Genomic DNA, 27,041 nt, shown 5'->3' on the forward strand with positions numbered 1-27,041 from the left:
CCCCCCCCCCCCCCCCCCCGCTTTGGCCTGCGGTGAATAAGGGAAGTAGTAGCCGGTTGGGGGCTGGGGCAGGCCGCCCGCCCCGTCTGCACCGCTCGCCGGCGCCACCGGAAGACCCAGTGCGCTTCACGGGAAAGCCCAGCATCCTTCGGAGGAGCGAGGGGCAGCGGGCGGCTCCAGCCCGGCTTCGGGTACCACGCGCCTGCGGGGGAAAGGAGGGGGCGGGGCGAGGAGGAGCGAAGTGGCTCTTTCGCCACAGCATCTCGCGAGATCTCGTCGTCTGCTCAAGTACTGCGAGTTCAGAACTTAAAAAAAAATATATATATCCCGGAGCTGCCGCCGTGGTGGCAGCTGCTGCGGGAGCATCTGCCGCCGGCGCCCACCGAGGCAGGGCTCGCAGGCCCCTTAGCCCTCCGGGCCAGTCCCCGACTGGAGCCCTTGGCCTGAGCTGCCAGTTCCTTGCTCGAACCCAGGGACGGTGGAGGGGGAGGCGGCCGGGCGCCAGCTCCTTGTTCGCCGCAGAGTGCGCGCGGGGAGGAGGAGGGGTGGGGAGAGGGCGACGGAAGGGGAGGCGGCGCGTGGCCGCGCCCGTGCCCCTCCCTTACCACGCCGCTCCCGCTGGCTCCGGACCCGTGCGGACTGGCAGGAGGCGACCCCCGAGTGGCCCGCTCTCTTGAGGGGTGGCGTTGGAACCCCGGAGGGCCCGGGCGCGGAGGGAGCGTCTGCCGCGCGCCATTGCGGGGCTCCCGGGTGGGCGGGCCGAGGGGCGGGGCTTCCGCAGGCCCCGCCTCCCGCGTGCTGCAGCCGGCGCTGCAGCCCGAGCGGGGCGCCGAGGCTTTAAACAGCAGGGCCCGCCCCGCGGCCGCTTCACTCGCGCGCTGACTCGGCTGCCGGCGTTGTTCGTGCCGGCCCGGGGCGAGAGGCGGCGGGCGGGCGGGCGCAGGAGAAAGCGATTCCCTCACCTGGCGTTGCGGCCGCCGCCTCCGCCTCTGCCGGCCAGGGACGAGGAAGACACGTAGCCTGCGACGTCGGCCAGGCGCTTCGCGTTCGCAGGTAGCCGGGCAGCGATGGAGCCGGGGCCCACGGCGCCCTCCTCCGGCGCCCCGAGGCCGCCCGGGCCCGGGGAGACCCCGCCTGCTGCCGCGATGGACCTGCCCGGTACAGCCGTGCCCTCGGCGCCGGAGGATGCTGCGCCCACGGGCCAGGGCGGCGGCGGGCTCCGCGGCGAGGGCGCCCCAGCTGCCGGGGATGGGCTCGGAAGACCCCTGGGGCCCACCCCGAGCCAGAGCCGCTTCCAGGTGGACCTGGTCTCCGAGAGCGCGGGGCGGGCCGCAGCCGCGGCCGCTGCCGCGGCGGCCGGCGCAGCGGGCGAGGAGCCCCCCGCCTCCGGAAAGGCCAGTGGTGGGAGCGGGCAGACCAAAGCCAGCGAGGAAGCCAAGGGCCGCTTCCGCGTGAACTTCGTGGATCCGGCTGCCTCGTCCTCCGCGGACGAGCTGTCGGAGGCGGCGGGGGTCGGAGGCGACGGACCCAACGTGAGCTTCCAGAACGGCGGCGACACGGTGCTGAGCGAGGGCAGCAGCCTGCACTCGGGCGGCGGCGGCAGCAGCGGGCACCAGCACCACTATTACTATGACACCCACACCAACACTTACTACCTGCGTACCTTCGGCCACAACACCATGGACGCCGTGCCCAGGATCGACCACTACCGGCACACGGCCGCGCAGCTGGGCGAGAAGCTGCTCCGGCCCAGCCTGGCGGAGCTCCACGACGAGCTGGAAAAGGTGAGCCATTCCTCACCCCTCCCCACCCCCAGCTCGCTCTCCCCTTCCTTTCCCCTCCCAGATTGATCGCTGCTCCTCGCTGGCCCGAGTGGTGTCTGCAGCCCTCCTTGCGTGAGGTGGCGGGAATGAGCATGCACCACTATCTGGCCTCTCTGGAGTCAGCTGTCAAGTTTGGGATTGCGGAGGAATGGAACCCAATCTCTGAAAAGTTTGCAAAGCGTTCGACTAGTGAACGTGTTATTGGAGAGGCTGTATTTAGTCACCGTCTCATCCAGCGATATAGCTTATGTACGCCTTTTTTCCCCCCATGCTAGGCTGGCTAGCTATCACCTCTCTGATGACAATTGTATTTGTGCCAACTTGTCTCCACCCTTCACCTCCTGGGAAGGAAATGTTCAAGAGGTTTATTTGGGTGTGGGCATCTCTTGGGAGGGGATGGAGCGCACCTACCATCTGTGCCCAATTTAAAGATCCTATAGTGTGCCTTATATACATACACCCATTAGGTCTCCCTGGAGTGAGGACGTTGGTATTTGCAGGAAAATCTTAACACAGGGTGCGTTTGTGGTCTATGAATTATTAAAGTTCAGTTCTTGTAAACTTAATTGTGCAAAAAGATGATAGGAATCTTAAATGTTGCAACAAGCTGCTCCTGATGATGGCATAAGTCCATTTTATTCTTAATGTAAACCTTTGGGAAGGGACTATTTAAAACAATGGAGATGGAGAAGCGGGGCCTTTAAAAGAAAGACCAATAAAAAAGAAGAAGAAAACTTCTTTTTCCTAGGAAGGATGTCCGGGAAGTTCTGGTGGCTGTGCAAAGGCAGCTGTACTTCGTGAACACAAAGCCATCTCCGTTAACACCCCAGTCCTCCCCCTCCGCTGAATTTGGTTTTGTTGTTGAGCCATTAACTCTTAATTTCTGTAATTCTCTTTTTTATGACCACAGAAAACATCTCTTTTGAGTTCCTGATTCATTATTTGAGATAACATTGATGCCTTTGAGATGTGGTTAATGGTTAACTTTTTTATGAGTCGATATTACAGGGAAGTCTGAATTTACAAGTGTATAATGATTACATTGATGGAATTTTGTGAGTACAAAGAGTTGGTACCACATAGGATGACATGATCACAGTTTGGAAAAGCTTATATCAGAGTATATGTGATTTATTTTGAATATACTTTATCTTAGATACTCATTTCAGATAGTAAGATATTTGTCCCAGGGTTTGATAATGTAACACTCATACAGTTTGAAATAGCTGTAAAGGTCCCAACCCTTAGAGTTATTGATTGTTTAAAAGTCTGACATTTACATAATAGTACAGTTACTCTATTGTGATATTTTGTCACAATCAGGAGCATAACCAGTTTTTTTTTTTTACTTTTTTTTATTTTAACAATTTATTGGGGCTGATACAATTCTTTTCACAGTTCATACATATACATACATCAATTGTATAAAGCACATCCATACATTCCCTGCCCCAATCATTCTCAAGGCATTTGCTCTCCACTTAAGCCCCTTGCATCAGGTCCTCTTTTTTTCCCCCCCCTCCCTCCCCATTCCCCCCTCCCTCATATGCCCTTGGTAATTTATACCTCGTTATTTTGTGCATAACCAGTTTTTAAGAACACTTGTATTCGTGCTCCTTTTGTTTCTCTCAAATGCGATGTTTTTTTAACACAAGCTTCAAATCTTTGTAGACTAAAGTAGATAAGGGGCTAGTAATTTTCCTTTTTCACGAGCGTGAAACTATTGAAATTTTTATACAAACGAATTTCAGATTCATTTTTCCAAAGCAGAGTAGTTTGGAAAGAAAACATTCTATATACATGTTAGAAACCAAGTCTTCTTTAGAAAGTTTTTAATTGAAAGTTTCAGAAATATTTTTTCAACTAACCAAAAAGGTCAGAAGAGACTCTAAAACTTGCTCTTCAGAATGCATTTTAAACACCAAACTTCCATTGAGTCTGTTGTGACTCATAGTGACCTTATAGGACAGGGTAGAACTGCCGCTTGGGTGTCTGAGGCTGTAACTCCTTTCAGGAGTAGAAAGCCTCATTGTTAAGCAGCTGGTGGTTTTGAACTGCTGACCTTGACTCACTGCACCACCAGGGCTCCTGAATGTAAGGCAGCTGCAGTGCATGCAAGAAAAGATGGACTAAAAAGCAGAACGGAGGTTTTCAAAGTGGGACTATGAACTTCTGTGCTTCCTAGGAAGATTTTGTTATTTTAATTCTACCAATTAACAAAGCTATTGAAGTTCTTCAGAACTCTAGACTCATTAGGCTGTGTGTGTGTGAGAGAGAGAGAGAGTTTTCAGTTTAAAAAATAGAATCACCTGTTATGAGGTATTTGACGAAGTTACCCAAACTCAGCTTCAGCTTTTTCTACTTGCAAGGTTTTTGTGATGATTAGGAAAAACTTCACACTTAAGGTTAAGCTCAGAAAGTAATGACTGGTGTACTTACTATTTTGCCCTTACATTTGCCCTTCGGAGAGTATAAACTCCAGAATTTCCATTTTAGAGTCTCTTGAGTGCTGTATACTTAGGTGAATGTAATGTGTAAAAAGCAGCATTAGAATTTTTCAGGTAGTAACAGGTAGTCTAATGCATATCTTATGAATTTTTAAAATCTGTATATTTTTTATGGCCAACAAAACTTAAATTAAGCTTAAAACCAAGTAGTCAAGGTAACACAGCTGGTTAACCTTTCAGCCACTAACTGCAAGGTTGATGATTCAAACCCAACAGCTGGAGAATGATGACGCTTTCTGTTCTCTTAAAAGATTTACAGCCTTGGGCAACCATAAGGAGCAGTTTCATTCTGTTCTGTGGGTCAGTATGAGTAGGAATTGACTTTGTGGCAATGAAATTGGGCTGTAATCATAGACCTACAGATTGAATATACTTTTGTGCAGAATTTAGCAAACAGATTAAAGAACTGTGATGTTCAGTAGTACGTCATGGCATTAGAAACGCTGTTGGGGAACTGGTAGGAGAGAATTAATGACATGAATTGGCCAGATCCTCAAGAATTGATCCTTATCCCGTCTGAATTGTGACCCTTCGCTTACATGCTTTTTTAATGCTTCTAGCACTCAGTGAATCATAGTAATTAGAGTTTCTGTAACATTTAATTCTTGTGCTTGATTACATATTGTCCTGTCATTATCACTGACAGTTTAAGTATCTACTAAGTGTCTAAATCTGTTTAAGAACCATGGAAGAACAAAACGATGGAAGAAGTAAAAGACAAATTGGCTAGAAACGTGTTATACTGCCTTCTTTCCACTTGAATTATTTTCAGTCTCTAGCATGATGACTTTAAGAATTTTCCTTAAATATTAAATTGAGGAAGAGTAGTTAAGGACACTTAAAGGGGAATAGTTAAGGGTGGAGCTATGATCCATGCATTCTCTGTTTATCAAATATTTTTTAGGGAGGGGGTTGCCTTTAAGTGATCCCAGTGGGTTGTGCAGCAGGATTGATGAGAGTGATTCGCAGAATAGATAACTGTTTCAGCTGAAACGGACGTTAACCAAACAGTGGCACAAATGTAGTTACTCATTATTTTCCAATGATGTGAAAGAAAACTATAGATGTTCTCCCTGCCATCGAGTCAGTGCTGACTCATGGTGCCCTGTGTGGCTTTCTGAGACTAACAGGAGTACAAAGGCCAGTCTTTCTCCAAAAGAGCTGCTGGTGGTCTTGAACTCCTGACCAACGGGACCAGATGACTGCAGCTGGTGAAGCTCTAATAGAACCTACGTTTGGTTGGGGTACGGGGAGGCCTTTAGTCTGAAGCTGCGAGTATGTTGATAGGCAGAAGAACATCCCAGGCTAAAGAAACAACATATGTGAAGTTAGTAAGGTGAGGAAGTGATATGTTCAAAGAACTTTAAGAAGGCCAGCAGAGAAGGGTTTGCGTGGGAGAGTGACTTGGTGTGATTTGTTTAAACATCTCTGGGTAAAGAATGAATTGGCAGGTTAAGAGTAGAAGTAGGGTAACCCAGGCTATCGGTTAGAGATAACAAACCTTGGTGACAGAACTCATTGGATGTGAAACAGTAAGGGGGGCTGTCGCCAGGTTTGTGATTTGAGTAACTGAGTGCAGGGTGGCACAGCTGTCTGCGATGGGAAAGGCTGGAGGAAAAACAGATTTGGGGGTGGGGGGGATTTCTCTTTGAGTAGATTGTGAAGTATCTTATTCCAAGAGTCATTCTGAGGGGTGAAGGGATGATGCTTAAGGTCCGGAATGATATTGCCTAGGGAAAATGGGTGGACAGGATCGTTGAAAACGGGTATTGTATAGAGAAACCATCTGTCAGGGCATGAGAGCCACTAACAAAGGAAATAAGGGAGTCTCCAAGAGGCTAGTAGAAATAGTCCTGAGAGCAGACTGCGGCCCTGAGAAAAATTTTTAAAGAAGAATGACCATTCCAAGCCTGATGCCAGGAATTGATTTTTAAAAATTGATTAGAAAACAATAAACCTAAGTAGTGGTTTCTGTCCCTATTACCTCTGAAGGGAGCTTATCAGATGTAATTGTTGAATCTGGAAAAGTGTATTGTTCGTAGGTGCTATCTAGTTGGTTCCAACTCAGGCCTTGGAGAGATTGTGGGTTTTATTTCAGACTGCTGTTAGAATGTGATTATTACACTAAAGTCAGTCACACTTTTTTGTTTTCCAGTGCATATAAAAATTCTGTCTGCACTCTACGGTAGTCTGTTGAGTGTGCAATAGCATTATGCAAAAGTTTGAAATACTGTGACGATCAAAATGTGACACAGACATGAAGTGAGTGCATGGTTTTGGGAAAACACGAATGATAGACTTGGTGGACCACGCATTTTAAATTTGTAAAAGCCCATTAAATGTGAAACACAATTTACAAATGCATGCAGAACACCTGGCCGGTCCTGTGCCACCTTCATAATTGCTGCCATGTGTGAGCCCAGTGTTGAAGCTACTGTGCCAATCCATCTCTTGAGCACCTCCCCAACACACCTTTTTTTTTTTTTTCTGGTCTTTTTTCCGTGTGTGTCTGTGAGGATCTAAAGCATTGTTAAAATGCTTTGTAAACTGTCACTTACCTTAACAATTGTCCTTGACCAAGACTGGAAGCTTTTGCAGACAGTGTGCCAGTTGTCTATAGACTTCTCTCTTCTTCCTTCTGCCTCACAATTTTATTCATAATAAAATGGGCTTGGACAAGCCGAAGAAATGCCTTAATGTCACTTTCCTAGAAAATGGTACAACTGGAATTCACACTCAAGATTTTCTGATTCCAAGGCCAGGACATAGTTTCCCTGCCCCCTGTGTCAAGTTCCCCCCCTCCCTACCCCCCACCCCACCCCCAAGAAAAATTAAAAGGAACCGTGTACTGCCTGCTATGGATCCAACCCTATAGCTGCTATAGGTTATTCTCCGTGCCGCCCACAGACGGGCTCTGCACTGACAGGCGGAATCACCATTGTCTCTCTGCCTTGGCCCCGTGAAAGTAGAATGAGTGCCGTAATCGAGAGAAAGGAGGAGGAGAATGTAGTGATGCTGTAGTGTGGCATTCTCCTGGGTTGCCCTGTGTCCCCATTTCTCTTCTTGCCCTTGAGAGCCCACTGGCCACCAGCAGCTAGTGTGGGTCCCTGGCACAAAACCCTTTGCTCGCGTTTGCCTTAGTTTCTTCATTCTGTTCTAACAGAAGTGCCACAAGCGAGTGGCTTTAAAAGACAGAAATTAATTTTCTCCTTGTTTTGGAGGCTAACAGTGCAAATTCCGGACATCTGCTAAAGGGAAGGCTTGCTTGTGCTCTGAGCTCTTGGGGAAGATCCTTGCCTCTTTCCACCTCTAGCCCTGCTGGCCTTCCTTGAATTCTTGAGAGTCGGTCTTCTTGTGGCACCGGGTTTTCCCCATTTGTGCTTGTTTTTCTTGGTGTCACTGCTGCTGCTTCTAACCCAAGGGTGTTTATATGTAGGGCACATAATCATTTGCTTTTCTCATTTGGCCTTATTATTAGCAGGCCAAAAAACCCCAGAGAAACAAACTCACTGCTACCAGGTTGTTTCTGACTCATAGGACCAGGTAGGACAGAGTAGACCTGCCCCTGTTGGTTTCTGAGACTGCAAGTCTTCACAGGAGTGAAGCCTCATCTTTCTCCAGCAGAGCAGCTGGTTTTGAACTGCTGACCTTGAGGTTTGCAGCTCAACGCATAATCTACCACACCACTAAAATCCTATTTCCGAAGGATACCCTACATCAACATCTACAGGGTGAGGATTCCAACATATATTTTGTTGGAGCGAGGCCAAGTATCATAGTTTGTACCAGCTTCCTACTGCATCAGTGGTAAAATCTACGCTGGATTTCTTAACTTCTTTGGCCTCCTCATGGTACTACCTTCACAAATTACTTCTTTGGCCTCCTCATGGTACTACCTTCACAAATGTTTTCCTTTGGCCTCGAATATTCTGCCTTAATACCAATTTATTCTTCAGGTTTCAGCTTCAGTGCCATACTACTGAACTTGTGTCTCCTTCATTTCTCTTCTTAGAGAATAGATATTTAATAAGTAGTTGTTCTTTGGATGTGTTCCTCCCATTTAGCAAGGACCCTAAGTAAAACACTGAAGCTTGCTAACTCCTCTAACCCTTGTAAACGGTTTCTCTGAAAAGGCTGTGTTGATTCCTGGACAAGAAGTTCCACACTCACACTTTACCACCCAACTTGAGTCTTGTAGGTCGGCGTCTAGTCATAAGAATGGGTCACATCCTGGGTGTAGAGATGAGTTCCCAAGGCTGCAAAGGAGACCCTCATAAAAAATATTTACTGGTTATCAGGCATCAGAACAAAAAAATCTTATCATTGTGTGCTTACCTTCCTGATAGAATGATCCCAATTCTACCTTACAAATCCAGCTAGACCAGAGGATGTACACTGGTACAGGTAAGAACTGGAAACACAGGGAATCCAGGGTGGATGGATCCCTTCAGGACCATTGATGAGAGTAGCATTACCGGGAGGGTGGAGGGAAGGTGGGGTAGAAAGGGGAAACCGATTACAGGGATCTACATATAACTTCCTCCCTGGGAGATGGACAACAGAAAAGTGGGTGAAGGGAGATGCTGGACAGTGTAAGATATAATAAAATAATAATAATTTATAAATTATCAGGGGTTCATGAAGAAGGGAGGAGTGGGGAAGGAGGGGAAAAATGAGCTGATACCAAGGGCTTAAGTAGAAAGCAAATGTTTTGAGAATGTTGATGGCAACAGATGTACAAATGAGCTTGACACAATGGATGGATTTATGGATTGTGATTAAGAGTTGTACGCGCCCCCAATAAAATGATTTTTTAAAAAAAATTATTTGCTGAAGTCAAACTTGGCCTATTTCACAAATTTGCAAGCAGCTCTGCTACTCAAGTCATCTGCCTGCTACTTCCCTGCTAAATGGCTGCTGAAGACAGGCTCACTTAATTATGTGCATTCCTCAGCTGGGCTGAAGGAATGGTAATACATTGGGGATTAAAGTGTGACCAAAAAATCTGGTAGGGAGGGGTCAAAGCAGTAGTGAGGGTTAGATAAGCCTAAAGAGGTACACGCCTCTGGCAGACCATGGTAAGGCTGATTTGATTTGATGGGTAGTTTTGAAGCCCTGATGCTGTATGGAGAGTGTACTGTTAGGGGCTGAGCGTGGAAGCAGAACTGGCTTAGAATTATTGCCGTGGTTGATGTAAGCATGTTAAGATTTGCGGATGGTTTGGGGGAGGGATGTGTATGTGTAGGAATCTAAGATTATGGGAAGAAGATGGGAAAGATAAGGGAAGAGCAGATTTCAGAGGTGGACTCTGAGGTTAGCTTTAAGCTTACAAATAATTTCTGTTGTGAGCATTTGTTGAGTTGTCCTCTCATTCATGGCTACCCCGATGCACAAGAGTGAAATGCTGCCCTGTTCTGAGCTACTCCACGGTTGGTTGTAAGATAGGGCTCTTACAAAGATGAGGTTTTTTCATTGACAAATTTTCAGAAGTAGAGCTTCAGATCTTCCTAGTCATTCTTAGTGTGGAATCTCCACTGAGAGCTGCTTAGCACCATGGCTACATGAAATCCCCTATTGACAGACCAAGTGGTGGTTGTGGCTGAGTTGCGTTTACTGAGAATTGAACTTGGGCCTCCCCCTATGGAAGGTGACAGTAGTAAGCACCAGTGTCCCCAAGGTAATTCATTCTACAATGGGGTAAGCTATGATAAAATGCAGCTACTGTTTTGGTAACTAATAGAAGTGAAATAAATAGCTCTTGATTTGTATTGTAAACGTGTGTTGCGTCTCCCCGCCCCCTTTAAAGCCATGAAAGCTCCCAGTTTTTCAGATACAGTACAGAGGAGTAGGGGACTACTAGTGGGTTAATTTCACAGGTTTCAAAGTTTGATTGCAGCATGAACAATAAGAACAAAATTTTTCTCTTGTAAGTACTGGAATGAAAAAGAGCATTTGCTGTGAGACAGCTACAGACCAGTGGTGTCTTTGCTTCCCTTTCCCACTACCCCAACGGTGGCTCAAAGCTGTTTGAAAATACTTGGATCTGAGAAGAGACTTCAAGGTTCCTAGTTGGAACACTGGGAAAATTTGAAAAGTAAAAGTAACTTAGTGGTATGTTGACTTTCCTATAAGCTATAATTTTGGCTTGTGGATTCATAGTACTCTTGGGCTCAGAGATTTTTCTGTCCTAAATTTTCCCTGTAGGGTTTTCTCGAAAATCCATAAATTACATATATTCATCTACATTAAGAATTTTAGAAACTTCTGCCCTGGTTCTTTTGGGTTAGTATGAATGAGTTCCTCCATCCAGTTGGCTTTAACAGAGTTTGACGTAGTTATTATTTTGGAACTTTGGAGTAGGGTTTAGTAGGCAAACAGCACTAGTCGGAGAAGACTTAGCAGAGGTAGGAGACTCCCAATATGGCTCGGCTGAGCCGAGTTCAGAAGAATACTTGTCATATTGATTGTGGTTTTTGCTACTTTAAGGTATTTATCAGCACCGTCTTGTGTAACTTTAATATGATTCACATATGTCCCTAAACTTTAAAAAGGTTTTTAAAAGGTGAAATTAACTTTAATAAGTTAATACTGTTTCTAAAATGTCAATTCAGATATGATCAGTATAAAAAATTAATAATGAGCTACTGGTTCCCTTTGGTACTGGTTTTGGAATCCTGTGTGTATGAGCGTATCTTCAGGTCCGGCTAGCCACATTTCAAATGCTCATTTTCCACATGTGACTGATAGTTACTGTATTCACCCTTTTAGACGTAACATTTGATGTTTTTAAAAAAAATTACCTTGTCACTTTCACGAGTCCTAAAACTTCATTCTCCATTAGTTTTCTTTCTGTCACTCTTGCAGCCCAATGCTTTTCGCTGCCTCCTATTATACCTAACCTGGACGTACTCCAGTCTGAATTCTGGCATCTTTTCCTCCGCTCTTCTCTTTCTGTGCCATAGTATTTGTAGGCTAATGGTTTGCTGTTTTTGTCTCCCACTCAGCTCCTTTTTTCAGTTCGGGCATCTAATGTCTCCCTGACATTTCTGCATAGTGTCTCTAGGTATCTCAGATTTACAAATTTAGGATTTTCCTCTCCCTTCCCTACCTCTCCAAACCAAAACAACCAAGTCCTTCTTCCATTGCATCCTGTCTCCCTTATCTACCACAATTCATCAAATTGCACAGTATGAAACTTCTGAGTCTTTCGGAACACTTTGCTTTACCCCTTGCATCCACTTCAACACCAGGTTCTGTCGTCTTCTTTAGGAGTTTCATAAACACGCACTCTCACTGCCGCTGTCCTAGTCCAAACTATGGTAGTACCTTGTGCTGTAATGGCTCTCTTTCTGGGCTTCTTACATTCACTCTGTGCTCTCATCACCCAGTTTACTCTTTAAAAACCCACGGATCACTCTTGACCTTAAAACCGGCGCTGCATGATCTAGCATTAGCCTACATCGTCTTTCAGGGGATGCTGATGACACAGGGGGCTACAACTTGGACTGCTAACATAGGGTTCGGAGTTTGAATGCAGCAGCCTCTCCGAGAGAGAAAGATGAGCCCCTCTGCTCCCAGATGAGCCCCTCTGCTCCCGTAAATATTTGCCACTTTAGGGGAGCTCTGGAAAGGAATCAGTACCAAGATAGTGAGTTTGGCTTCTTCAGTGTTTCAGTTAATCAGTGGCACAATATTTCCTTGGGCCACAGGGCCTTTGTACATGATGCTAACTGTAGAATGCCGCCCCCTACCCCTGTTACGTATACTGTTAATTCATTAAGATCTCACTTTAGTCCTCATTTTCTCAGAGAGGAAGTCAAGTCATTACCCTGTCTAGGACACAGCTCGTTTCTCTCAGAGCCCTCAGTTTGCAGTAGCGTATTCAAGTGGTCATTTGAATCTTGTCTCCCACATTCCGTGTAACTCAATGGGCAGCTAACAATGTTGTTACTCTCCAATCTGTCTTCAGGGCCTAGCAGTGGCCTGAATTCAGTAGGTCCTTAGTCAGTACGTATTAAATAAAAATGAATTCTTCATAAATTAATGTTGTATGAAAGGATTTTAAATTCTTTTAGATGCCTTATATTTGATGATAGGGTAATACTCAGATGCCACAAGGAATTCCAGTTAATAACAACAATTCAAATTTACACACCAGTCTTTAATGCCAAAGATGAAGGAATTGAGGTGGGTTTTTTTGGGTTGTTTTTTTTTTTAATTTTAACAATTTATTAGGGGCTCATACAATTCTTATCACAGTTCATACATATACATACATCAATTGTATAAAGCACATCTGTATAGTCTTTGCCCTAATCATTTTTTTCTCCTCTTTTCTTTTTTTATATTTTATTAGGGACTCATACAACTCTTATCACCATCCATACATATACATACATCAATTGTATAAAGCACATCCATACATTCCCTGCCCCAATCATTCTCAAGGCATTTGCTCTCCACTTAAGCCCCTTGCATCAGGTCCTCTTTTTTTTTTTCCCCTCCCTCCCCTTTCCCCCCTCCCTCGTGTGCCCTTGGTAATTTATACCTCGTTATTTTGTCATATCTTGCCCTATCCGGAGTCTCCCTTCCCCCCTTCTCTGCTGTCCCTCTCCCAGGGAAGAGGTCACATGTGGATCCTTGTAATCAGTTCCCCCTTTCCAGCCCACTCACCCTCCACTCTCCCAGCATCGTCCCTCACACCCTTGGTCCTGAAGGTATCATCCACCCTGGATTCCCTGTACCTCCAGCCCTCATATGTATCAGTGTACAGCCTCTGTCCTATCCAGGCCTGCAAGGTAGAATTCGGATCATGGTAGTTGGGGGAGGAAGCATCCAGGATCTGGGGGAAAGCTGTGTTCTTCATCGGTACTACCTCGCACCCTAATTAACCCATCTCCTCTCCTAAACGCCTCTATGAGGGGATCTCCATTGGCCGACACTTGGGCCTTGGGTCTCCACTCTGCACTTCCCCCTTCATTTAATATGGTATATATATACATATACATATACACATATATACACATACATACACACACTTATATCGTTGTTTGTTTTGTTTTGCATGATACCTTATACCTGGTCCCTTGGCACCTCGTGATCGCACTGGCCGGTGTGCTTCTTCCATGTGGGCTTTTTTGCTTTTTGGGTTGTTTTTTACCAACTCTGTAATCTGAAATTTTTCAAATGTGCAGTCAAAATGCATTGATAATTACTGGTGATTGGAATGTGAAAGTTGGAAACAAGAAAGATCTGTAATTAGGAAATCTGAACTTGGTGAGGGAAATGGTGCTGAGACCACATGTTAGTTCCCAAGGCCACAGCTTACTCATTGCAAATGCTTTTCTTTTTCCTAATAACAAGTAAAGATCAGTTATACATATGGGCTTTGCCAAAATGGAATTCATAGGAATCAAATCAGCTGCATCTGTAGAAAGAGACAATGGAGAGGTTAGTCAGAACAAGGTCAGGTACCATCTTTGGCATAGTACTTACGTACTTTGTGCCAGACTGGGGTTAGGTGCGGTCCATCCCCTTAGTACCTTGGGCATTTGAGTGTACAGGTTCAGGGGTATAATGCGTGTCTAGCATAGTGATCACCTCTGCTTCTGGCCCTAGCATCATCATCCTGGTTTGGGAAATGCAGCATCCAGGAGACAAAACATTTTTCATGATGTGGGAAAGAACCGTACAATTTTACCGGTGTTCTCCCCCATCTCAACTTTTTCAAATCTCCCAGAGAAGTGTTGGAATCTATCCTGTTTGTGAACCCACACACAAAACACAACCCATTATGCATTTACCACATATACTCAACTATAAGCTGACCTGAGTATCAGCCGAGGCACCTAATTTTACCACCAAACTGCATAAAAATGTGCTGCAAAACTTGGCTTATACACGAGTATATATGGTACCTTTTATAGGTAAGTGTTTCTGTGGCCCATACCAATTTTCTATCAAAATTAGTAGTAGGCAACATGGTATGCCCATTTAATTTGGTGTTTCTTGACCCATTGCTGTACCCTATGTGCTTGCTGGAAAGCATGTTGATTTGTCTAAGGAAATATAATTTGGTGGCTTTAATAGTACAATATCATTTGTTCCACTTCTTACTGACTTACTGATAATCTTGGGCTTTTCATCTATCCTGGGATATGCAAAGCCCAGTCCAGAGTTAAGGTCTATGCAGACCACCTGTTATCACCAGTGTCATCCTCGACTATGATGATCTTGCCAGCTAGGTGCAGCAACTTCTCCTTGGGGAATCTATCCCATAGCCATCTGTAAACTCCGTTTTGTTGTTTTGTTTTTACTTGAAGACAGAGCAATCTTTTTTTTTTTGTATAAAACTCGTATTAGTATTAATACAGTGCCCATTAGGCAATAGTGACTCGAGAGAGAGGACAAACCAGACTAGTAGGAGCACATGGGTAGTGAGGGGACTCCATTCGTGTGGTCAACAGGTGTCACAAGCAGAGACAGGAGCAGCCCTCCCTGCCTGGAGGGAGGTGACATGGCTGAAGTCTGTGGCACTGCAGCCAAGGATGAGGTATGAGGAGACGAGGGGACTGGCCAAGGCTCCTAGCCTGGACAAAGAACTGGACATTCCCCGAGCCTTTTACGGGTCTGCTGAGTGTACCATAGTCTTCTCAGGATCCAACGGGTTCTGCACACAGGCGGCTGGCTCAAGACACACCTGGATTTCCTGTATGTTTTCCTCCTCTTTGGCCTCCACCTTCTTCTCCACCCTCTCGCCACAGAGCAAGGCTTCCAAAGTAGTGCTTTCTGAGGTGAACCATCCTTCTTCAGGGGCAGCTCCACTTCAGGTTTTATTTCCAGCAGCCGCAGCTTTGGGTCCTCAGGTGGGTACGTGTACAGCTGGCCGGGGACAAGGCCTGGCCCTGGATGCCTCTTCTCCATCCAGATGTAGCAGCTGTTCTGGGCCACCCCTGTCTGCGAGTCCAGGAAGGGGAGGCGCACACTGCGCTCTGCACAGAGCCGAGAGTTATAGCTGCGGCAGTGCTCGATGGCTTCCTTGTAGAACTGATCCCCAAGCGCTTTCAGGGGGTTGTGAATGACAGTCGCCATTTTGCTACAATGTAATGTCGACAGAGCAATCTTAATGGTAGTTTGACTCCCATTGAGTCTAGAGGAATGTGTCTAGATTTAGCCTACCTGCATTGCTGCAACCCTCCCCCATTCACTGAGTTCATTGATCCAGTTGGCCACCTTAAGTAAATGTACCAACAGGTCCATTTGTTCTTGATTACAGTCCACTTCTGACCTAGGAAAGGGAGGGTGCCTTCTGACAAGCATCAACATGTCCTATCTGTTGTGTGCTCAGAATTCCCAGAGTGCTTTCCATTGATCCATGCCTTCATGTGAATCTCCTTAGTTGTCCCAATTTTCCATCGTCCATTTGCAGTTAGCCAGTGACTACAAATCAATAAAAGTCCAAACATATGCGCTCCCACCATTGCCCAGATCTTCCATCATGGCTAGCAAGATAGCCTGCGGTTTCATTCATTGAATGGATCTGTTCTTTCTTCAATCAGAGTCTTTCCATTTAATGATCTTACTGCAGCAGCTTTCTGTATGAGACTTTGTCTACATACCCTGGGACTGCTATTGTGAAAAAGTAAGGCTTCTTTGGATCAACAGAAAGTTGTTCACAGGGCAATGCCCATGTGGCAATGGGTGTTGGCAGATCCTCAGGCGGTTCTAGGGTAGGACCAATGGGAAAAGAGCCTACCTGCTGGGGAAACGGGATGCCTCCCTGCGTTCTCCAGTAGTCTATTCCTGAATGTACCCCTTATGTTTTATCATGGCACAATTTGGGGCACCATCTTCTTTATTAGGATATTTCTCTGACATCATCTAAGACATTGTGGTTATTTTATGTCTTAGGTTGATTTTAAGCCATCATCGAGCTTGTCTCAATGAACATCCAATAGCAGATGAGTAACTGCCACTCTAATGACACATTGTTTACTTAAATTACCATAGACTGATGTAGAACCTCTCAACAGGCCTGTAACACATGAAGAAATATATCTGATCATAAAATAAAACTCCCAACGTCAAAGAGTATGAGACCAGATGGTTTTGCCAGAAAATTTTTACCAACCATTTAGAGAAGAAGGTCCTACATGAACTATTTCATAATATGCAAATAGACAGTATATGACCAAGCTAATTTCTTGAAGCAAATATAACCCTGATAGCTAAGCCAGGCAAAGATATCACCAGAATTGAAAATTATATATGAATATTTCTCATGAATGTAGATGACAAAAATTTCAAGAAAATTTTGGCAAACATAATTTAAACAAGATATTGGTGGGGGGGGAATCAGGATCAGATGGGGTTCGTAACAAATATGCAAGGATGGTTTAATATTAGAAAAATATTCAATATAATTTACCACATAAACCAACTAAAGGATAAGAACCATATGATTATTGTCAGTAGATGCAGAAAAGGCATTTGATAAAATTCAATACTGTTTCTGGATTTTAAAAAAAACCTTCAATAAAGTAATAATAAAAGAGAAATTCCTTAGCACAATAAAGGCATTTATGCAAAACCAATGGCTAGCATCTCAATAAATGGACAGAAATTGAAAACATACCCCCTTTGAGAACCAGACAAGGTTGCCCTTTATCACCAATCAATATAGTCTTGGAAGTCTTAGTTAGACCTATAAGACATTAAATATATTAAGGTATCCACATTGACACAGAAGAAACAAAGCTCTTTATTTGCAGTTGACATCCTATACTTAGAAAAACCCAAATATTCCACTTAAAAATCGCTGAAACTAAAGAAAAATTTGGCAGTGTAGTAGGCTATAAGATAAGCATACAGAAATTAGTTGGATTCTTGTATGTTATAGAAGATTACAGCCAAAAGGAAGGTGAAAGAACAATTCCATTTATAGTAACCATCCAAAAGATAAAATACCTAGAAATAAATCTTAAGTGAGAAACAAAAGACTTACACAAAGAGAACTCTAGAACCCTTTTTCAAGAAACCAAAAGCGACTTACACAAAAGGAAGAATGTCCCATGTTCCTGGATAGGAAGACTAAGTAGGAGGCTTTTCACTCCCAGACTTTCAAGCCTATTATATAGCCACGAATATCAAAACAGCTTGGTGGCACAACAGACACGCTGACTAATGTATTAGAATTGAGAACCCAGAAATACAATCAAGGGCCTACAGATACCCAATCTGTGGTAAAGGACTAAAACACATAAGGAGAGATAACCTTTCAATAAATGGTGCTGGAGAAATAGGATCTCCACCCGCAGAAGAAGGAAACAGAACCCAAACTACACACCATGTGCCAAAATGAACTCAAGATGGATTAAAGACCTAAATATAAACATTAGAACCATAAACACCATCAATGGAAAAATAGGGGCAAGTTTAGCGGCCCTAATACAAGGCATACACTACTGAACATAATGAAAAATGCCTGCACCATAGAAGACAAAGTAGAGTACTGGGACCACCTGAAAACAGGACATTTACGTACATGAAAAGATTTTATTAAAGCGCTAAAAGAGACCCCACAGATTTGGAAAAATATTTAGCATTGACATATCAGATAAAGGGTTAATTTCAAAAGTCCATAGAAAACTCCCAGCACCTTAAGGGAAATCCCAATTTTAAAAAATGGGCACCAGATATGAATGAACAATTTACTAAAGAAAACATCCAGGGGGTCAACAACCATGTTAAGAAATTCAAGTTTAAGACCACAGTGAGATAGCACCTCACAGCAATACTCTTAGAAACATTAAAACAAAACAAAATAATAAATGCTGGAGAAGATGTGGAGAGATGGGAATGTTCATACATTACTGGTGGAATTGTGCAGCCGCTACAGGAATTAGTGTGAAGCTTCCTTAAACAAATGCAAATACAAATACATTCTGATCCTATAATCTGTGTATTTGGTATATACCCTAAAGAAGTAAAGAAAGTATGAAGAAACATTTAAGCACTTATGTTTATTGCAGCAATATCTTCAATAGCAGAAAGATGGAAACAGTCAAAAACTCCAGTTACAGAGGAATGCAAAATACCCTGGCTCGGATCACAAAATAACATGAAGTTAATCTTCAACACTTTAAAAGAGATTTTGTGCAGCACACTTAGCTAATAGAATGCATTGTTTGATCTCCTGACTGCTGCTTTGAATGTGGAGCCAAGCAAGATGAAATCCTGGGCAACTTCAATTTTTCTCCATTTATCATGGTGTTACCTACTTATCCTATACTGAAGATTTTTGTTTTCTTTATGTTGAGTTGTAATACAACTGTTTAGGTAGGGCCCCTGGAATTTTGGAAGATTTATTAACTAGCCTCATTTGGTCATGTGGGCTACCACTATATTCAATTCTGCCTTATCTTGTTTTTCAGTGCTAGATATCAACAGTTTTGCCAATATGATGTATTATTACACTTCAGATCTTTGCCAAGTACAAGTGTCCTCTAACCAAACCGACAGAAGTAGGAGAATTCAAGTACCATATATACTTGAGTATAGGCCAACCCAAATATCAGCCAAGGCACCTAATTTTACCACAAAAGTTGCATTAAAAATGTGCTCAAAACTTGGCTTATACATGACTATATATGGTAAATGAATACAAATAAATTGTGACCTTTCCCATGTGAAAGCAAATGCAGCTGATCCTTTTCTGAGAGTGGGACAAACGCATCTGTAAGATCGATCACTGACTGCCAGTCTCCTTTAGCCTGTAATTTTTATGCACCGTCGCAGCTGAAGCCACAGCATCCTTTTCAGACCACGTTGTCTGTTGGTCAGCCCTTTTCACAAGCCGTCGCGGCTATAGTACTGAGAATGGTGGCACCAGTGCTTCAGTCTCTAGCATGACTTTAATCAAAGTTCTAATCCCCATTTGATATGGTCACCACCACCCCACCCCCAAGCAAAGCTCATTGTTATGTGTCAATTCCAACTCATAGTGAACCCTATATGACAGAATAGAATTGCTTCATACGAATTCATATACATTTTTAGTAAACACTGTCTCATCTTCCTCCTATGAAAGGCTGGTAGATTTGAACCACTGATCTTATCATTAGCAGCCCAATATTTAGACCTCTGCGCCACCAGCCCTTTTCCTTTTGTCCACCAAAAACCCAAACCAAACTCAATGCCACAGAGTCAGTTCCAACTCAGCGGTGTTTCAACAAAAGTTTGCGCTGCTGGAAGCACTCATTAGTCTGTTCCAGGAAATTTGCATGATAGCCATCTGTCTGACTGATTAGGAGAGAGCCATGTTTGTGCCCATTCCAAAGAAAGGTGATCCTGCAGAATTTGGAATTTATTGAACCTTCACAATATCACCCACAAGTAAACTTTTGTGGAAGATCGTTTAAAAGTGTTTGCGATAATACATTGGCAAATAAATGCGGTAAGTTCAAGCTGGATTCAGAAGAGGATATGAAAGAGTGTGTTATTGCTAATGTCAGAATACCAGAGAGAGATTTACCTATGGGTTTTTTAAACTAAGCAAACATAATTGACTGGATCACAACAAATCATAACATTTCACAGAATTTATATTCCAGAAATATGGTGCTTTTGCAGAACATACACATAGAGCACAAAGCCGTTGTTCAAACAAGCGTGTGTCATAAGTATACCTAGCAGTGCTACCAGGTCTCCCTTCAGTAGATTACTCCTCCCCCGTGTCTGCTGTCCTGGAGTCCATTTTGCATCATAGTGACTGTGTACATAGAGGGTTACTGAGACCCAAGCTTCTCAGGAGCAAACAGCCTCATCTTTCTGTTACAGAATGGCTGGTGGGTGTGAATGGTGAACTCCGCAGGTGCCAAGCATTGCAGTGCTTACCCAGAAGCGCAACTAGTCTTTTAATGGAGTACAAACTCCTATTAGATAATTTATTCACTTTTTGCCATTTTATTTGGAGTGTCCATGGCCGTTTAGGGCATTGGAAATAAGTGTGTGGAAGCTGAGATTGCCTCCGTTGCCTTCTTTATTTTCTTCCCACTCTCCTTCCATATTGCATAGCTACCACTACTGGAAAGTGGTTACAGAGTCGGATTTTCTTTGAAGTTTTCTTAGAATTCTATCTCAACGGTGTCTTTAAAATGCTCTACCCTTAAGTTTTTGCTAAATCAATGAAAGTGATTCTCTGGATCTGCAAATGGACATCTTAATTTGGAAAAGCTTAGGAAGGATTTCTTAATATTGTATGAAGTATTTGTTGACACTGTATATGAAACATTGTTCCCAAACATTCTTAAGTTGTAGATCTGAGTTTGTTTTTCCTACTGATCTTGTGAGTAGGTAAGTTGTCTGAAGGCCTTGAAGTAGCCGTCCATTTGGCAAGTTACCACCGGCCAAAGGACACACAACTAATACATGCTGGAGCTGGGTTCTTCTGGCCAGTCGTCTGCCAGCCTATCCTTCCCCTGTGGACCAGGGAGTCCCAGATTTCCAAAAGAAATTCTCAAGAGAAAAATGACAAACACCTCTGACCTATCACCAAAGAATATATGTGATTTTAAAAGAATTTTCTGGTGCTTCCCAGAAAGCTAGGATGGAGAACTTGTCTAGTGCCCTAGACTGTGTAGCAGCAGAATTATTTCAAACGCTTTCCAGCTAATAGCTTGTTGATATTAGCAAATTGTGAGGGCTTTGGAGGAAGGTGTAGAGCTATTTTAAACGTATCCCGTGGCAGCTCAGTCTTGAATGGTTAGTGAAGAACATGGTGGGTTTAACAGAGGACTCAATTTTTTGCCTGCAATCAGCAGTTCTGACTTGGTTCATTGTAAAGTCACATGTCATAGCGGCCACTTTTATCTGTGGCACTTGAGTTTTGAGCTTTGCATCGATGCCACTGGATATTAATAGAGCATTGTTAACCCGAGCGAACTGGATTTCTGTCCAACAATACTTTGTTTGAAAGAGTAGTCTGTGGGGGGGGGGCATTACACAGAGTACGCCAATCACCGACAGCCCCGCTAGGAAACGATGGTCACTTGGGATGATATAATTAGCTAGTACTGACAAGCAAACATTGAGGGTGAATCTGAAACTTTGGCTCCAAAATTTCCATATGTACACACAATCTTTTTTTTTTTTAACAATTTATTGGGGCTCATACAATTCTTTTCACAGTTCATACCACACAATCTTTTCGTTGCTAAATTTGCTGTATCATTGCATTAACACTTTGATTTATTTTAACTGTAAGCAGATACTATTAAAGTCTATGTGAAATGTTGATCTTCAAATTCTCTTTACTGATATTTTAGTTCAACAATTTCTTCCTAGGATTTAAATTGGATTTTGGGAGGTAACTGACATTTTTTTTTTCTCTTCTTTTACATTTTATTAGGGACTCAACTCTTACCACAATCCATACATATACATACATCAATTGTATAAAGCACATCCATACATTCCCTGCCCCAATCATCCTCAAGGCATTTGCTCTCCACTTAAGCCCCTTGCATCAGGTCCTCTTTTTTTTTCCCCCTCCCTCCCCATTCCCCCCTCCCTCATATGCCCTTGGTAATTTATACATCGTTATTTTGTCATATCTTGCCCTATCCGGAGTCTCCCTTCCCCCCTTCTCTGCTGTCCCTCTCCCAGGGGGTAACTGACATTTTTGAAGTATAATTTTGGCTTTCTTTTCAGTGTATGACAACGATAAATTCTTGTATGTGGGGGCGTCAAAAAGTTATTGGGAAATGAAATGAAAAGATAATGGAATTTTTCTTTGAAGAGTTCCTTGTCCATAAAAATCTCTACTCCCTTTATCATTTGCAGACAGATAAGCCTCAGCCCCGAAGTTCTGGTTTTATTCTCCTATCAGGCAATCTAGCATTAACCCTCACTAGCCCTACTAAAATAGGCATAGCATTCATCTTTAAGGGAAATAGTGAAGAGTACAAATCTACCATTAAGCATATTCTTGGTGCAAAGAAATTGTGAAGTATTTCTATTAGTGTGAGCTTCAAAATCTATTGGTTTAATCTTCAAAGCCATGCTGTGTGCAGGACTAGCTTTATGGCAGTAGGAGCTTCATCTTTCTCCCATGGAGCAGCTAGTAGTTTCCAATGGCTGACCTTGCAGTTAACAAACAGCCCAGTACATATTCATGATGCCGTCAGGACTCCCAGGAGTCGGAAGCTCTATCAGTGTCAAATTATAAGAAGCTGTGTAGCAGACTCTGATATTTCATAGTGTTTGTTTTCATTTATTCAGTATAAGTTAGGTAAATTTATGGCATGGACAGTTATAATAATCATTTGTCATTTTTAATAAAAAGCTAAATTGTATTGAGTGCTTAATCTGTTAATGCCAGATAGCATGCTAAGCATATAACACATTTTCTTAATCGTTTAAAAAATCTTTTTCTGTTCTATTTTTTGGATTGTGGAACGACTGACTTTAAGGCACAGATAGGGCTGGGAAACATAAATGGATAGCTTACATTTATCAAGCGACCTTCTGTGTAACCACCCCCCTGATCAGAGACGGAACACTGCAGTATCCCAGAAACTCTTTGCCCGCCCCCTTTAAGTCTAACAGCACCCCAACCCCGCTATCTCACCCCTTCCCCCCTACACACAGCCTGATACAGCTTGGAATGTTGATTAAAAGGATATGCTAGCTTGAGAAGTGAATGGTTCTTAATTGATTTAATGGAAGAAAGAAAATCCAAGATAGCAAAGAAACTGCATGACTGCACAACCTTATCTTCCCCTTTTCCGTCATGGCCTCAGAATAAATGCTCAATGGTAAATGACCCTGGGAAGATGAGCCTTTCTACTCTTGGAAAAAGTAGCCTGAATCCGACAGGGAGAGTTCTACCCTGAGCTGTAGGATTGGAATGGACTGGATGGCAGTATGTTAAGTAGCCCACCTAGCTCTACTACCCCAGAAAGGCTGTGTGGACACTATAGAGTTCCCTAGCAGGTAGTATGATAAAGCTATCCAGAGCAACTGTGTGGGGCAAAGCAATTCCTTAACACGGTAAACTCTTGAGGTGTACTTGGGGTATATGGATGTATAACACCATCCTCTATGGCAGCGGTTCTCAACCTACTTTGGGGGTCAAACAACCCTTTCACAGGTGTCGCCTAACCCATAACAGTAGCAGAATTACAGTTATGAATGTAGCAGTGACAATAATTTTATAGTTGGGGGTCACCACAACATATACTGCATTAAGGGGTCATGGGATTCAGAAAGGTTGAGAACCACTGCTCTTTGGCATCAGCCAAGGCAACTTCTGTCATTTTCTAGAGGACCCTGTAAGAAGTCTGTCATCACTCTAGATTTGGAATTGGAGGAGGAAAACATAAAGAAAAGTGAAGCACTGCACATGTCCCGACTCCTTGGGGGAATTTGAGCAGCATTGTTTCCTGAGTTGGGTGACTGGTCTGCATTTGGTACACATACCCAAAGAACGCTCAAAACCAAGCTCGCTGTCATTGAGTCAGATCAGAGCACTTTGCATTCGTTCTTCCATACCACGAACTTTCCATTTTTACCTTAGGTTAGTAATGAATATCCAGAATTAGATTAAATGCAGCTAATTAGGCCACCACCTCTGTCAGTTTGTCATACTGTGGAGGCTTGTGTGTTGCTGTGATGCTGGAAGCAGGGTCACCCCAAGTGAGCAGGTTTCAAAGGAGCTTCCAGACTATGGACAGGCAACGAAGAAGAGTGAAGTTCTTATTGAGGACTAATTCAAGCCGTGATATTTTCCAGTGATTTGTATGCATGTTAGAGTTGGAAATTAAATAAAGAAGACCAAAGAATGATGCATTTGAATTGTGCTGGAGAAGAATATTGGAAGTACCATGGACTACTACAAAAGGTCAAACAAATCTGCCTTGGAAGATGTATGGCCAAGAGTGCTCCTTAGTGGCAAGGATGGTGAGACTTCATCTTATAGGATCAGGAGAGACCAGCTTCTGGAGAAGGATGTCATGCTTGGTAAAGTGGAGGGGCGGTGACAAAGAGGAGACCCTCATGGAGATAGACTGACTCCCTGGCTGCAACAATGAGCTCAGGCATAGGAACACTTGTGAGGACGGAGGACCAGGCAGGGTTTGCTTCTGTTGTACACACAGTCCCTGTGGGTCAGAACCACCTGGACGGTACTTAAAGACAGCAATTATCTGTGGTTTTTAAAATAAGAAACTTACGTGTCTTGAAGACAAAACTACTGTTTCCAGCTATCTTACAGTATTAGCACAAAACACCTGGTATGTTTCCTAGTAACTTGGATTGGATTTGATTGGATCCTGCGCCAGGATGCTTCTCATCCTTCAAATGCAAAGTGAAATTATTTCCCAAACTATAGACCTACTCTTAATCCAGAATTGAACTCTTCATGGAAGAGCAGATGAGAATGGATTCATCCTTTTCTAAGTTACATTTTTCCAGTGTTTATGTAGATATAAGAAAAGTCAGGGGCTATCTTAGAAACAGATAGAAATAAAATATATTTCACTAGAAGGTGGCTCGTTAACTATTAAATAGGCTTTTCCATCTTTTCACGTAGTATAGACATTAAAATAGAATATACAATTTAACTCCTGGAATAGATTATTACTTTGATTTTTGTGATCTTACTTGGTCACTTCAGAATGTATGGTAAAGTGTGATTTACTGTGTAAGAAGGTACATTAGTTGTGTTGAGGTCCAAATTTAATATCATAGATCAAGACATTAGGAAACTTAAAATTGCTGCTCCCAGCCTTGATTTGGTTAATTGCTACATATTTTGAGGCTGTAGGAAAGCAGTACTTGATGGCGATGTGTGTGTGGTTGTATTTGATGGAGGTAGAATGCTCCTGAGCACCCATCTTAGGTGCCACTTCCTGGTCTCTGTCTAGAGGAAAGAAAATTGAAGCTACATGGAAGTAATCCGCTCTAAGGACTAATGGACCACGAGAACCTTGCCCTCCTCCACCTAGTGACCCAAAGAACTAGGTAGGACTTCCACTACCGACTGTCCAGAAAGGGATCACCTTAGAAGGGCTTGCTAGACTGGGATAAAATTAGGAATAAAGCTAAAAGGACCAGGCAAACAGGTTGGCTAGAACCTGGCGGAACCCCTTAGTTTCAGGCTTTAAAATGAGCTCAGCCTCATGACCCAGTTGTCAGCTAATCAATACATGGGTCTATAGGGACAATAACACTAGTGAGATATACCAGTCACATCAGCTATTTGAGATCAAAGACTCTGCCTTTACCAAGGCCAACGTTAAGGGTAAGTAAAGAAGGAGGAATGGAAGTACGCTAAGTGAGGATTATATTGCGAGGATTGCAATCAGTGGCATGAAAGATGTGTATGAATTGCTGAATGGAAAACTGAACCGCCTTGTAAACCTTCACCAAATTCAACAAAAAAGTAAAAAACAAAAAGCTCCTCTACTCCCTGGAAAGAAATGATGATGCTCAAAGAAATAACTGGACACCAAGAGTTCCCTTCTAGTATTTTCAGTATGTTCTGAAACTGTTAACCATGCTTTCTCCTTTAGGTTTCTTTTTCATTCTTTCCGTAGCGCTACCCACTAGTTCTTGATCCCTGGCCCCTCTCCTAAGTTCCAGGCATGAGTTATTTAATAGCTTGTTTGTCTTAAGGCGCCTCAGTTCAGCATGTCCAACTGAATTAATCATTTCTCTTTCAAGATGACTGTTCTAGGAAGAAATTCTTCCAGTAGTCACCTGTGCCTCTCATCCCTCCTCTTCCCCACTCTACGCTCTTCTGCACCTTCCATTTCCATTTGGTAGACAAGGCTGCTGCTTGAAAGCGTGTCCTCAAATCGGAATTATAATACATTGTTCATAGTCATTTATTTTGTTACTATTTTTTTTTTATCCATTGGGGTGAAAAATGGGGGGGGGGAACCCATCATTTCAGTGAAATTGGTAGATTATTTTGTTTATATACTTTTGTATCTGCATCATTTATAATAAATAAAGTTGCATTTTACTTTTTCTTTGATTATAAAGTTTATATACAATTACTGACAAAATATCACATTTGTCAAATTTCCTTATTTCCCTGAAATTAATCTACATGTATTTAGAGAGAGAAATTATATATTCTACTTTGGTTTCTTGGTATTTTGAACAATTAATACTGTAGGTGTAAATTTCATCTCATTATTGCCCAAATTTATTGCTGAGATACAAGTCATTCCAGTAACATGTACTTACTTTGTTTTAGTTTTTGCATTGTAGAGTTTAAAAATCAGAAGATAATGAGTTCAAGTTTTCATTTTATGTGAAATCGTTTTTATTTTAAAGTGCTAACTCACACATAATGGAAAAGCTTACTTTGTTTTCTGAACATAGTTGTATGGTAGAATTCTGATAAAACACCCACAGCAAACCTTTTAGAATGCCTGCATAATTTTGCATTGCTAAAAGGACACCCACATTGTTAGGCTTGGTAACAATAGCCTAATGGGAATGCAAGTCCTTGTTGTTGGTTGCCACCCAGTTGGTTCTCATGCAGACCATAAGCCCAGGCCTGTGTACAATAGAACAGAACACTGCCCAGTCTCCCCAGATCTTTCTTCCAACTGTTACTGTGTGTGACCCAATGTAACGGCTACTGTATCGATCCATCTCCTTAAGGATCTCCTGTTTTCAGTTGTCCTGACCATGATGT

The 27,041-nt window shown here is 43.1% G+C and overlaps 1 protein-coding gene across 2 annotated transcripts in view; it reads left to right on the forward strand.

Moving 5' to 3' along the window:
- Positions 1–832: 832 nt before the first annotated feature.
- SLC12A2 (solute carrier family 12 member 2) overlaps positions 833–27,041 on the forward strand; it is a 93,748-nt gene continuing 67,539 nt past the window's right edge. For both annotated transcript variants that reach the window (XM_075541488.1, XM_075541489.1), the window contains exon 1: positions 833–1,784. In XM_075541488.1, the coding sequence (XP_075397603.1) occupies positions 1,068–1,784 (717 nt within the window). In that variant the 5' untranslated portion in view covers positions 833–1,067. The remainder of the gene's footprint in view (positions 1,785–27,041) is intronic.

Source organism: Tenrec ecaudatus, chromosome 2 (genome assembly GCF_050624435.1).
Source record: "Tenrec ecaudatus isolate mTenEca1 chromosome 2, mTenEca1.hap1, whole genome shotgun sequence".
Lineage (NCBI taxonomy): Eukaryota > Metazoa > Chordata > Mammalia > Afrosoricida > Tenrecidae > Tenrec > Tenrec ecaudatus.